This window comes from Ochotona princeps, chromosome 1 (genome assembly GCF_030435755.1).
Source record: "Ochotona princeps isolate mOchPri1 chromosome 1, mOchPri1.hap1, whole genome shotgun sequence".
NCBI lineage: Eukaryota > Metazoa > Chordata > Mammalia > Lagomorpha > Ochotonidae > Ochotona > Ochotona princeps.
Genome location: NC_080832.1, coordinates 70,378,094 through 70,392,365, shown reverse-complemented (window position 1 = coordinate 70,392,365; position 14,272 = coordinate 70,378,094). Strand labels below are relative to the sequence as shown.

The following is a 14,272-nucleotide window of genomic DNA, read 5'->3' as shown; positions in this document are numbered from 1 at the left end:
GGTACCACTCTACTTGGAACAGAGATGCTTGAAAATTGAGTTGCCTGAATGCATCTCTAAGAGCAGAACAGCTGTTAACAATAACATTATGGCACAGACAAGGATTCCTGTGCAGTAAAGAACTCATTTTAGCTTCAGAAAACGTTGGAGCCTTGTTCTCCAGGTCCTAAAAGTCCTTGGAATGCCCTGACAGAGTGTTCTTTTATTATGGATGGGGGGGTGTGTGCTTGTTCCTCAGTCAACAATGTACACCACCAACATGATTTATGATGGGCTGTTGGGCCACACAGAATTAACTCAGTCTCTGGGGGAGAGGAGTAGAAACTGAGATTACCGAGCGGGTGATCAGTTCTGTGTACAGGGCCAAACCCCAGTGAAAACTACCCACTTGATGGGCTTGGAACCTTGCCTGCTTGGCCTGACCCAAGAACATTGTCAGGTCACATTGCCAGGAAAACAGGCACCCTGCACACAGCAACCATAGGAGAGGGGACTGCAAGCTCTAACCCATTTCCCCCGAGCCCCTGCCTGTTTGCGCCTCTCTTTTCTGACTGCCATCTGTAAGCTTTTGCTTGGAACCTCTAACTAGGATCATAGTTCTGCCAGTCCCTCTGGAGAATCACTAAGCCTGAAGTGCTTCAGGAATCTTGATGATTACAGTCACCAAAAGTAGCCTACGTCCTAATGGGGCCCACAGCCTGTGCCACTGAGAGTGAGCTCTTTGAATGCCAGCCCTGATCACAAAGCATCTGGACCAGTGCATGAGAAGCCACAGTCCACAGAGGGCTGGCAGCCACGGAGGATGAGTGTGTCCTAAAACACAGGCAGTGGACTGGTAAAGCACACGGCTGGGACAGGACTACCCAAGGAATATCCATGGCAGTGTGGGAGGTGAGTGAAGCGTGCAGGCAGCAGCTACAAGGCCAGTCATGGGAGAGAGTGAGAGGATCAGCAGCTCCCGGGCCCTGACTGAGCATTCCGATGTGTTCTCGTCCCCGGAAACAGAGCGTTCTCATCCCTTGAAACACGCACTGTGGAGCAGATGCCACAGTCCAGGGCTTACTTCATTTGAGGCAAGAGACCCCCTTTTTATTTGCTCTACTGTGATTCTACCCTCTACCAAAGTTTAGAGCAGACACCCACATGTTGGCAGGAAGCTGGTAAGGGCTGCGGGGAAGAAGGCCAAGCAATATCCTTGCGTGAACAATGAACGTGAGGAAGATCTTCCCTCACTGCCCTTTTGATTTCAAGTTCCATGACTTAAGGAACAGAGTCCACCCACCCTTGTCAAAATGACATCTTTGGGGTTGGCACTGTGGCACAGTAGGTTAAGCCTCCACCTGAGGCATCCACATCTCAATGGGCATTGGTTCGAGTTCTGGCTGCTCCACTTCTGATCCAGCTCCCTGGTAATGGCCAGAGAAAGCAGCAGAGGATGAGTGAAGTTCTAGGGTCCCTGCACCCATGTGGGCGGCCTAGAAGAAGCTCTCAGTTCCCAGCTTTGGGCCAGCCTGAAGATCGCTCTTTCTCTACCTCTTTATCTCACTCATTTTCTCTGTAAAACTGCTTTTCAAATAAACCGGTAATTTTAAAAAATTTTATTGATTTTTATTGGAAAGTCAGATATACAGAGAGGAGGAGAGACAGAGAGGGAAATCTTCCATCCTCTGATTTACTCCTAAAGTGGCCACAATGGCCAGAGCTGAACCGATCTGAAACCAGGAGCCCGGAGCCTCTTCCAGGTCTCCCACACAGGTGCAGGGTCCCAAAGCTTTGGGCCATCTTCGACAGCTTTCCCAGGCCACAAACAGGGGGCTGGATGGAAAGTGGGCTGCCGGCATTAGAACCGGTGCCCATATAGGATTCTGGTGCGTACAAAGTGAGGACTTTAGCTACTAAGCCAAAGCAGCAGGTCTGATGTGACTTTTAAAAGTATTTATTGGGCCTGGTGTGATAGCCTAGTGGCTAAAGTCCTCACTTTGCACACGCCAGGATCCCATATGGCCGCCGATTCTAATCCCGGCAGCCCACTTCCCATCCAGCTCCCTGCTTGTGGCCTGGGAAAGCTGTCGAAGATGGCCCAAAGCCTTGGGACCGTGCACCTGTGTGGGAGACCTGGAAGAGGCTCCAGGCTCCTAGCATTGGATAGGCTCAGCTCTGGCCATTGTGGCTACTTTAGGAGTAAATCAGCAAATGGATGATTTCCCTCTCTGTCTCTCCTCCTCTCTGTATATCTGACTTTCCAGTAAAAATCAATAAATCTTTAAAAAGAAAAGGTCACATCATTTATATCACATGAAACCCTACTAATCAGAAATTCACTTACATTATATAGGAATTTCCCAAAACAAGGTTACCAGACTGAGCCAGTGACTGATCTTCTACCTCTGAGCTTAGCTATGGGAGAAAAGGGTCATGACCTTGTGGAAGTACAGGAGGAGTCGTTCTAGAGAGTGGGACCCTTGGCTGGACAAAGTGGGATTGTGGGGTGCGGAAGAGGGGCGGGAACCAGAACAAGGGAAAAATGGCATGTGTGGCGGATTCCACAGTTGCCCTGCGCCGCCACCTCCCCGTGAGCCCCTTCCTTTCCCCCAGGCCCAGGCTTGTCCTGCCTGGTGGTTCCAGGGGAGAAGCATGGAGCTGGCTCCTTGGGGGGGGTCTCACAGCAGACCCAAAATGCCTTTCTAGGCAGCCCTAGTAGCAAAACTGGAGTTGAGGGAGAGGGAAGGGCAGGAATGAGAGTAGAGCTTGGAGAAGTACTCCAGGTGATCATTTCTACAGTCCCCGGCCAAGGGTAGGACTCAGTAGTTAATGAACGAAGGAATAGCTTGTCTTTATACAGCAAAATCCTCCCATGATGGCAGAAGCCTGACTCACCCAGGCTGAATCGTTTCCTGGTCTGGGATCTGAGTTTTCTCCTTCCTAGCAGGCACCTGATCTAGTCGCATGGATTCACAGATGTTGTCCTTCTTAACTTGCCATCTCCCAGTCACAACACCCTTCATGTGCCCTTCCTTCCCGTCTGCCTTGGTTTCATGAGCCTCTAGGAGCAGCTGGGAGGCTTTTGGGTCCTTTTGTTTTATACAGGAGAGGAACTCCTGTGAGCTAGTTCATATATAAGAACAGAAGATGGTCCCAGAGATACACAATGTGTGACAAAGGATACAGCATGAACATGGAGCAAGCCTACATGGTCCAGAGCAGGGCAGCAGGGCTCCAGAAAGAGAGGCACCCCTCACGGTGTCCGGGAGTTGCTGCTGCCTCTAAGTGAGGGTGCATGGTCAACAGGTTCATGCGTCCATGGCTGGCCAGCACTGTGAGTGTCCATGTTCTCTGTTAGACAAAACCTTGGGACCCCTATGAGAACACCGACCAATAGATTAAGTTGAAGAATATGAAAGAAGCTGGAAAGATGAGCCTGGAGTATTTGTCGATGGCGTGGGTGTTCTGGAAGATGCGACGCCCCACCTGGCTCTTCAGGAGCCCCCGCTTCCTGGAGGAGGTAGGTTCATTACTCAGGGCCAGGTGGACCACTATCTTGTCCTGCCTCTCCTCCTCCGTGAGAATGTGGCTCCTAGGGTAGCCGGCCAAACTGTTGGCCTCGGATTCACTGCAGCTTCCATCCAGCATCATGGTTCTTGAGTGAAGCATCCCACACATGCACGGGAACTACAGGCAGCAAACACAAGGGCAGGGTCAGGCCTTGTGAGATGGGCAAAGAAGGTGGTCTGGTTTGAAAACAAGGAGCCCCGTAACCCCAGCACACACACGCACAGAGCCACTGATAGAACTAGGACTTTCAGAGGTCACTAGTCCCTTCGTGGGAGTGTCTTAGAATGGCATGCCAGGCTCCACTGTAGGCACATTCATTCATAACTCTCTGGTGCTTCTGCTGTGGAAACAGAATTGAGAACTGCTGATCTAATTCACAAGTCCTCAATTGCAGAGTCAAAAATCAGGATCCAGAGATCTTTGGAGTTCTCCTGAGGACAAACAGCTAGTGCTAGAGCACAGAGTTTTAGACTCATGAGTTCTGATTCCACTGTAGGGTCCCACCTCAACAATTACAAATAGGAAAATGATCAGGTAGAAGAGTGTCCTTATGCTAACGGAATATGTTTGAGATCCAAGGGTTACAATGGCTGCAATGATTATTCATGTGAGAGTCAGAGATAGAAGAACAAAGCTCTCATCTATTGCGTGGTTTCTCATGTAGGTAGCAGGGACCCAACCACTGACCCATCAACTGATGCCTCCCAGCATGTGCATCAGTAGGAAGCTAGAATTGGGAGAGAAGACAGGACTTGTATCCAACAACCACTGCATCAAATGCTTGCCCATGCAATGTACTTTTTATTGGTTTAACTACATAAAAAATATATATATATAAATATATATATATACACACACATAAGTATGTTCATGGGCCCGATGCAATGGCTCACTGGCTAAGTCCTCACCTTGTACATGCCAGGATCCCATATGGACGCCGGTTTGTGTCTCAGCTGCTCTATTTCCCATCCAGCTCCCTGCCTGTGGCCTGGGAAAGCAGTTGAGGATGGCCAAAAGCCTTGGGGATTCTGCACCCATGTGGGAGACACAGAAGCTTCATTTATTTGAAAGCAGGAGAGAGAGAGAGCTCACATTTGCTAATTCATTCTATAGATACTCACAATGACTGGGGTGGTGCAAGGTTCCAGCCAGGATCAGGAAGTCTAATCCGTATTTGCCCCATGGGTGGCAGGGCCCCAAGCACATGAACCATCACCTGCTACTGCTCACAGTGCACAGTAGCAGGAAGTTGGATCAGAGGCAGAGCAGGGACTTGAACCCAGGCACTCTAATACGGAATGTAGGCACCTTAACTGTTATGCCAACATCCTAACCCTAAGCTGAAATTCTTTTTGAGGAAATGGAAACAAATTTTTCTGCTAAAATTTTTAAGTTAGAATTAGGCAATGACCGACACTATGATTTCCACATCAACTTTTGTCTAAGAAAGAGGAACTGTCCCCTGGTATGTCAGACAAGATCTAGATAAGCAGTCAGAGCATGGGAGGACTAGGGAGAGGCAGGTCCTGTGCCCCACAGCAGCGCTTGCCCAGACCTGCCCGAGGGTGAGCCCAGAGGGTCCCAGACAGCTTTGCCTTCAGCCACTTGGAGCATCAAGATTACCTAAAAACTGTTTTAAAATGCTGATTCCGGAGTGTCATCTGCAGAGATTCTGCTGCAGGGCTAGAGGGAGGCCCTGGAGTCTCCATTTTTATCAGACTCAGGAAGGTGATCCTGGGGCAGGTGCACCTTGGTGCCCTCAGGAACCTCAGCTGCCCTGCTGGAGGCCAGGTATGTTAATGATCCTGAGAGGTGGCTTTCCTCTGGACAATAGGGGAGATAGTTTGTCTTCCCATTGCTGTCTGTTCCCCTTCAGCTACACCTTTCACCTCTAAAGCAGGTGTTTGGTGACAGTGGAACACATGTTCTCACCTCTCAGATGTCATTTCCCAGACACTGAGGGGCCCGGTGACCTTTCCATATATGACTGCCTAGAAGCTTCTTTTCTTTAAAAAAAAAAAAAAAAAAAAAAAAAAAAAAAAAAAAAAAGATAGGGCCCAACACAGTAGTGAAAAACCTAAGTGTTTTCTGCTGTTGTGATTTCTGCCTTACTTGCTCGACTGGGGGGCTGTGTGAACTCCAGGCCTGACAGTCTACATGACACCGAGCAGGACACCTGGCAGGTCACATAGGCAGAGCACTCCTCAGGAAGGAGGCCCCTGGTGTTAGATAAGACCCACTGCCCTATGGCCCATCAGTTTGTGCTTTCTGAAAGTTGCTTGCTTCAAACCCAATAGAAGCCTGCCAACTTGTTCTTTTTAAAAGTTAACAGTTAAACTGACCAATCAAGACTGCATAATTATATGGAATTGGCCTGAAATGTATAAAACCCCTAAACAGTTGAACCTCGCTCTTTTTCTTCTGGCCCTTCTTCTGCCGGTTTTGCTGTTGATGCTGATTCGGCTGTTACTACCCCACCTCCCGTCCTGCTGGGCGGGGCAGGCGGCTGCCAACCTAGGTTAGCCTGAATAAACCGCCTTGATGCGTTTGCATGGACTTCAGACTCCTGATGATTTTCTGGGGATCACAAAATCTGGGCACAACATTAACCTAGTTGCTGAAGTTCTCTCCTTGCACACACTGGGATCCCATATGGGTGATAGTTTGTGTCCTGGATGCTCTACTTTCCATCGAACTCCCTGCTTGATTCTGGCAGCCACTCTTTGCAATTGAGGAGACAGTGGCCCAGCATGGGTCTGCAAGGCCTTCTTCTGTGTCTGGTCTCTGATCACAGACTTTCTGCTTCCCGGAATCCTTTGGGGAAGAAGCTGGAGGCTTCTTTAAAGCCTCCCTCTTCCCTGACCCAAGCACCTTCTCCTTCTCATCTGACCAGTGGCACAGCTGAGCTGAGGAGACCACGGAGCCCTCTCACCTTCTCCCGCAGCTTCCGCTCCTTCCGCTCCTGCACCGTGGTCAGGTAGTTGACGGCCGCGTACTCCAGCACGGAGAGGAACACGAACACGAAGCTGACCCAGAGGTAGATGTCCACCGCCTTGATGTAGGACACGCGGGGCATGGAGGCGTTCACGCCCGTGATGATGGTGGACATGGTCAGCACCGTCGTGATACCTGCAACACCCAGTGGCAGTTCAACTGCTGACAGCAGCCCCCACCACCCTACATGTCACTAAGCTCTTCTGTTCTCTCAGGTCCAAGGAGGAAACCCCCCAGATGTGTTTGCCCCTTGCTGAGGGACCAGGATTCACCTTCCCAAGAGACTGCTCTGTCTCCACAGCCAGCTGGCTGCTCGTTCTCTTTCACTCCCATTCACTTGGAACACAGGTCTCTGGGCTGTGGCTGACAAGGTTATAAGCTCTTCCAAGAGGACCTGATGGGATAGGGAATTAAAATCCTCTAGGAACCTTCTCAAAAAACAAGTACTTGCTCCTCCACCTAAGCCACAAAGATGGTAGAAATTTCTGGGAGCCCATTATGCCAGTCTTGTTTCTATTCTCAGGGACCAACCTGAATTTTGTCTGAATTGAGAATGATGAGTGTTAGCCTCAACTCTGAAATTTGGGGTCTGATAAGGGTTAAAACCACAGCCCTAGGGAATGCTGCCCTCCCATTGTCAGAAATCACTGATTATGGTCCTCATCCTTCCAAACCCTCCATCTGTTGAAACAAGGCCAGCAAACAAAATTCTTGTGCTTACAGAATGAACTTTTGTCATTTGTAGAATTGTCTCATTTATCTAGGGACTGAGCCATCCCAAATAGGCTACAGCTTTCTAAAGCAAATGTGGTTTTATAAACCTGTGGTCTTCCCAACACAGTAGAAGTCACTGAGGCTCACATCCACATGGTAAAGACAAGACACAGGAGGAAAAGTAGCCTCTGCTGCCTGTGGCAATAAATCTGATGCAGGCTTTGCTTTTTCTCTACAGAGTGATCTGCTGGGGAACACAAACCAACGAACAAATCGCGAGCCCACCGCGCTTCTCATCAAATGCACTTACCTAGGGAGACCCTGGCTGGCACAGCTCTGCGGTCAATCCAGAAGGACACCCAGGACAGCATGACCATCAGGGTGGCGGGGAAATAGGTTTGGAGCAAGAAGAAGAAGATGTGGCGGCGCAAGGTGAAGTTGATGTACAGACGGTTGTACCAGCCTGGGCGGGGGGAGGAGCAGACACAGGAAGAAACCAATGAGGTTCCAACTGAGAGCTAAAAACTAACTCCCCTGGGACGCTCTCCTGGTGATCACACTCAGCTGCAGCAGAATGTTCAAATTACACATCAAGTAGCTTGTTAGAATCACTCTGAACTCTCTCTTCTACAAATAAGTATCGTGCCCATGTCTAGTGCTTTTACTGACTTGCTCAGTGTTACCAACTTCTCAACACAATATTTTTAGTTGTGTGTTTGGTGTTTGTTACCTGCAAATCATATCCGTATTTCTTAGGGGGACTCATTACTCCAAAGTGTGGGACATTGGGGTGGTTTCTGATAGTTAAGGCCAAGGCCACTGAGGCATGAGCAAGTAGAGCTGGGCTCCATCACTGCTCCCTTTTGCACATCACGAAAGAAGCAAGTCATTCACAGGACCCTAAGGCCTGACTTTACATCTACCTTGCAGAAGTCACTTGCCATTCTGTTATGACTAAGGAAAAAGGGATGATAGAAACACGTGTTACTGTAGTAATCTGAGAGTCACCAGCCCATAGTTGTGAGGTCCCAAGTGAGCCCCAAATGATTATCCAGCCACTGGAATCAAAGAGGGTGCCACAGACAGTGTGAAAGCTGATTTGACTCTGCTAAGGACTGTTGCATTACTCTTCAATCTAGCTAAGAAAACCAGAGAACATTGTCCTGGAAACACCAGGAAGCAGCCAAGAGCCTTGAACTTGTGTCTGTTCCCAGCACAGCACTGTTGGGTGAGATCACAGCCCTCTTCCAGGGACAGCAGGCCTTGCACATGCATTACACAGGAGCTAATGTGAGTGGCATGCATTTTCTTCTGTACTCTAGATGGCTTGTGAACAAAACCAGCATGCCATATCCACACAGAACATACCTGAAGTGGAGTACACATCATGGTTAAGGGAGATGGCCTGGTTGCGATTGCTCTCCATCTGTACAACTACAGCAAGCAACTGAATCCCAGAGTCTCAGCTCTCTCACCTGTAAACAGGTGATTATAATATCCACACCATAGATTGGTGGAGTAGAAATTAGTCAACTCACTGAAAGCAGTTACAACCATGGCACATAATACAAGTTATGTGAAAAACCTTTAAAAATGGAATTGATTTCTACTTGCAGAGAAAAGAGAATCTCATGGCATGCATATTAGAGGGAAGCAGACAGCTGAAGATTAGCATGACAAGCTTAAACAGAAGCAGGCCTGTGGTTGTCTCAATGCCGGCACCACCTTGGCCAGAGCTTGCTGTTTTTCAGTGTTGGATGTGTACATTGAGGGGTGTGAGTGAGGCTGGCAAATGGGTCATGCAGGCCACACAGGTGCATGGAGTAGAATAAAATCTTCCCACAGAAGGGTTAAGCTTTCTCAGCACTGGAGCCAAGGGCAATGCTGTCCTCCAGTGTCCATAGCCACTTTATTGACCCCTAACAGACACGTGGAAGCCCTAACTCATTTGCAAATAGGGACTTTGCAGATACACACCAGCAAAATGAGGTTCTGCTGGATGAGAGTGGACTCTGATCCGATGAACTGGGACCTTCATCCCATCCCATTTTACAGGCAAGGAATGTTTGAACCAAAGCAGAAGGGAGAAATCCACGTGAAGACACAGAGACACAGGCAGAAGGTTGGGTGTGGACAGGCACAGATGGATGAGATGGCTTCAAGGCAAGGAGTGCTGAGCCCCATTGGCAGCCCCAGATGCCAGGAAAAGGTAGGTGCATGGCCCTCTGATTCTGACCTCTAGAATGAAAAGGGAACACATGGGTGTTGTGTCAAACCACACCCACAGCAGTAGCCACAGGGCCTGAATGAAGTTCAGTAAAGGTGACCTCAGAATGAGCTGAAAATGCATTCATTAAAAACTTCAGATATGGGGCCAGTGCAATGACCCAAATGGCTAGTCCTCTGCCTGCAAGCACCAGCATCCCGTATGAGTACTGGTTCATGTCCTGGTTGCTCTACTTTCCATCCAGCTCCATGCTTCTGGCCTATGTAAGCAATGGAGATGGTCCAAAGCTTTGGACCCCTGCACCCACACAATGGGGACCCAGAAGAAGCTCCTGGCTCCTGGTTTCCGATCAGTTCAGCTCTGGCCATGGTGGCCATTTGGGATATGAACCAGTGGATGGAAGATCTTTTCTCTCTGTCTCTCCTTCTCTCTGTAAATATGCCTTTCAACTAAAACAAATAAATCTTTAGAAACAGTAGCAACAACAAACTTCACACATGGCTCACAGCCCAAGAAAAGGTTGAGCTAAACATTAAACAATAAATCAGTAAATCTCAGCATAGGCAATAAATGCATTTCCTTGGGAAGCTGTCTGTCTGCATGGTTAAGCTGAAGAAGTCAGGTTATAGAATAGCATGTAAGCCACAAGCCCACCTTGGCAAAAAGTATACCATAATGCAAAGTGTCTGTCACGGTGTCCTCTGTGGTTAGACTTCAGGGGACAGCAGCTTTCTCACTCTCTGCTTTCCGCTGCTATTTGTGTTTTATAGGACTATACTATTTTAATCATCAAAATTTATTTTCCTTGGGAATGGAGAAGCTGAAGAAAAATTTTAATATTTTTCTTCCCTATGCGAGTCAGACTATATAGCAAAAGTTGGCTACCAGTGCTGCTGTAGAAGGCCAGTCTTGAAGTCGTGTGAAATTTCTGAATCAGAAACTGAGACAAGGAGATCTTCTCATCTGTTTTCAGGGACTCATCCCCATTCTTCCAGTACAGCATCAGATCCTCATCTGTGTAAGCATCTTCGGGGAGAAGAAAGCATGTTAGTGTAACTTGTTTGCTTCTGAGACAGGGTGAGGCAAAGAGAAACCCCAGCCTCAGAGGGCACAGGTCTTAACACTGGCAGGTATTATCCAATCTCAAGACTACTAGAATGACAGAAATAACAGGGAAGGGCTAGAGGAAGGGGATTGGAAATACACTTACAGCTCTCCAGCTCCAAAGAACAGGTCTGGGAGTCCAAGGGAAAGTGGCTGAAATCCATGTTGCACATGGCAGTGACAGTAATCCTAGACAATCCAAACACACATGTGCAGTGAGTTCTGGGCTCACTCACTCTCCCAGAGCCAGGAGGACACAGGACATGACAGAACCAAGAGCAGCTGCCTCCTATGCCTACTTCAAGCGTTTGAAGACATGGGTAGCTAAGTCATAGAATTCACAGAGGTTTGCCTTCTGCAACAGATGCAGTTAGTGCTGTTCTGAGTCCTGTTTGTTAGACTGGGACAGTCCACTCCCACATACTGGAGGTGTTGCTTACTAACAGCCCACACCTGCACTTTTCTCTGGGCATTGCGCTTCTAATAGGATAACATCCTCCACAGGCAGCTGGAAGGTTAGACCATCCTCCCAATCTATAACCCAAATATAGGAAGGGCCTGATATTAGCATTTAGTTTTGCACACTCAGAACAGGAATACATAGAATAAGACCATTTAAATCTCTCGAGTTAGCTCAGAAACCCATCTGCAATAGCACCAAAAAACAGTAGCTGTTGTTACCATTTTTCTAATCTTTATTACCAATCATAGAATCATAGACTCTTATGGATGGAAGGTGTAGAGAATGTTGTTGTCTCCAACAACACATTTGGACCAAATGCCTGACTCAAGTTTAAGATCCCCAGTAATGTGAAGTCACCACCTCCTGGGGTGGACATTTCATCTTTGAACAATCCCAACTGGCATCGGAAGGTTCATGTCGCCAACATAGCCCACAGACCTGATTGCAGTGACAAACTCTTCAGGGTCACAGGGATTGACCACACATACTGGAATGACACTGGACACAGGAACAACAGTGCCACATGGGTACCTCATGCTGTATAGCACGTGGCCATCTGGAAACACCCTCAGCATGATGTTGTCAGTGGTGGTGTCATGAATGAATGACCTTTTGGAGTGAACAAAGAAGACATCGGGGACCCAGATCTTCTTCACCAGCCGGCCATCGAAGGTCATGCTCTTGTTGCTAGTGCTAAAGAAGGCCAGCCTCTCGTCCTTCCAGTAATGCCGCAGGTACAGGGTCATGGTGAAGTCCTGGGGGAGCCAGGGGTGAGACCGGACAGAAATGGCTTAGAAAGCTTTCTTCCTTACAACCCACTTCCATCTTCCACTGCTGTAACTAACACACCTTGGCTTCCAGAATCAGAGGTGATGGTTTGGCAGCCCTGTGGTACAGTTCTAAGGCAATGGCACTATTGCAATCGGAAAGAGAACAGCTCAGTTTGTACCTCATGAGGCTGGAGCCGGGAGACAGAACAAACAAAAGCTTCAGCCATGAGGCTGACCATGCAGGATCTACCAAAAGCCCTGGCCTCTCTCACCTAGACCTTCTCCTGCATGGTTCTTCACTGTATTGTCTAACCACTGCATTTCAGCTTAGTGGACACTTCTAGGAAGCAGGACAGTCAGGTGTCCCTCAGGAAAGCTCCCATCAATTCTCAGCCTTTTGGCTAAGATCAAGTGTAGGGAAGTTCCCACTGTTAGTTAGGACTCTTGAAGGTAAGATGGTGTCCTTCCCACCACTGAGTTGCTATTCACCCCAGCTAGTGCTTGTTAAACAATGCCTCTCCCACTGGAAAGTTGATGTCTTCAACCAAGACTTGGGCCCCTATGCTATACAACTAAGAACAAGGTACAAATGAGGGGGGGAAAACCTGCCTAAAATTTCCTCTTATGGGAGTGTAGGGGAGGGAGGATGGAAAGAGTATGCAGTGGTGGCTAGCCCAGAGGAAGCCCGGGAAGGGGGCTAAGGCAAGGGCACTTGAGTGGTGCCCACACAACATCTGACTCAGATCCCATAGATCAGCCCTGGCTGGAACTCTCTGGCCACCTGCAAAGGGCATAGCCTACACATCAGCAGGAAAGGATCGGCCAAATTCTCCTTCTGGCTCTGTCCTTCCAGGGCACACTGCTGGAGGACAGGCTGTCAAGATGGCATGCTGCAGAGTTACAAATGCAGCTGGCATGGCCAGGTTCTTAGTGCTGGAGGTCACCTGCCTTCCCATTGGCTGGTGATGCCTCCAAGAGAGGTGAGGTATTCGGACATGCTTCCCTGGGATCCTGAACTTCCCTTGGAGGAGGGCAGGAAGACCTGCAAATCCACAGAGACAGCTGGGCTGAGTGAGGTCTGAGGCAGCCAGGCTGCCGAGACCCTAACTTCTGGATATCAAAAGGGGCTGGCACTGTATACTGCAGCAGTTCGGAAGCTGTCATACTCCCACCTATCACACCTTCATGTAACTGGCACACTCCCATATAGCACCACATCTTTTACAAAGTGCTGACATTGTGACAGTTACACAGTCTCAGTTACTGTATCAACTCTGCCATGCTGGGTCCATTAGGAACGAGGGAGGTGCCCATGTTCATGGCCGCAGGAAGGAGGTGCCTCCCTCACTTTCACTCATTTATGTGCTGACACCCGCACTAGGAAAGGTTTGCAGAGGTGGTGGTAAAAAAAACAAAGGACCCGTCCTGGCATTCCCAGTCTACAGTCAAGTGCAGGAGACAGCCAGCATAAGAGAACACCCAGTGTAATACTGCACCAAGGTGGAGGAATCCACCAGGGGGGAGGGGCGTGGGGAGGGGTGGGGGGATTCCCAGAGCCTATGAAACTGTCACATAATGCATAATAATTAATAAAAAAAAATGAAAAAAATCAAAAAAAAAAAAAAAAAGAGAGAACACCCAGAGCAAACATGGCACAGTGACCAGCCATGAATCCTGCCTTGGATCTGGCCCAGCATTTGGGGAAGTGAGGCAGTGGATGAGAGTTGTCATCTGTCTTTCTGCTTCTTTGTGTTTTTCTTTACTTTCCTTCTTTTAAAAAAAGATTTATTTATTTTTATTGGAAAGGCAGATATACAGAGAGGAGGAGTTTTAATTCACTCCCCAGGCAGCCACAATGGCCAGAGCTGTGTCAATCTGAAACCAGGAGCCCAGAGCTTCTTTTGGGTCTCCCACATGGGTGCAGGGTCCCAAGGCTTTGGGTTGTCCTTGACTGCTCTCCCAGGCCACAACCAGGGAGCTGGGTGGGAAGTGGAGCAGCCGGCACATGAACAGGTGCCCACATAGAATTCTGGCGCTTGCAGGGTGAAGATTTAACCATTGTGTCATCACCTCAGGCCCATAAGAGGTATAAAATTTTAACCTGTAACTATCCACCTTCTCTGCTCCCCATGTGTGGTTCACGTGACCATTGCCCACACTCAGGGAGTGTGTTCAACACACCAAGGCCTGTGTCTTGTTCCCTGAGATTCTGGATCAGGGACTGTGGGGAGGGACCCAGGAACCTGCATTTGACCATCCTCCTAGACCATATTTATCCACGACACATGAGAACCCTACTTCAGATTTGACTGCATCCCTAATTTCACTGCTTCCAGTTCTTGCTCCTTCCATGTGGGCACAGTTGGCAGCACTGAGGAGCACCATATCATGGGCTCTCCTAGAAGCTCAGCCGCACCATCCCTCCCTGGAGGCCGCAGGGTTCAGGGC

The 14,272-nt window shown here is 48.7% G+C and overlaps 1 protein-coding gene across 2 annotated transcripts in view; it reads right to left on the bottom strand.

Annotated features, from left to right (window-relative positions):
- Window positions 1–3,234: 3,234 nt before the first annotated feature.
- The window catches only part of GABRR2 (gamma-aminobutyric acid type A receptor subunit rho2), a 35,685-nt gene continuing 24,647 nt past the window's right edge, over window positions 3,235–14,272 (bottom strand). The window contains exons 4-9 of one of the 2 annotated variants that reach the window (XM_004580387.2): window positions 11,586–11,809; window positions 10,698–10,780; window positions 10,373–10,513; window positions 7,571–7,723; window positions 6,485–6,681; window positions 3,235–3,669 (exon numbers count right to left, since the gene is read on the bottom strand). In XM_004580387.2, coding sequence (XP_004580444.2) covers window positions 3,358–3,669; window positions 6,485–6,681; window positions 7,571–7,723; window positions 10,373–10,513; window positions 10,698–10,780; window positions 11,586–11,809 — 1,110 coding nt within the window. In that variant the 3' untranslated portion in view covers window positions 3,235–3,357. Of the gene's footprint in view, window positions 3,670–6,451; window positions 6,682–7,570; window positions 7,724–10,372; window positions 10,514–10,697; window positions 10,781–11,585; window positions 11,810–14,272 lie in introns of both variants that reach the window. The other variant, XM_058660861.1, reaches the window with a different exon arrangement.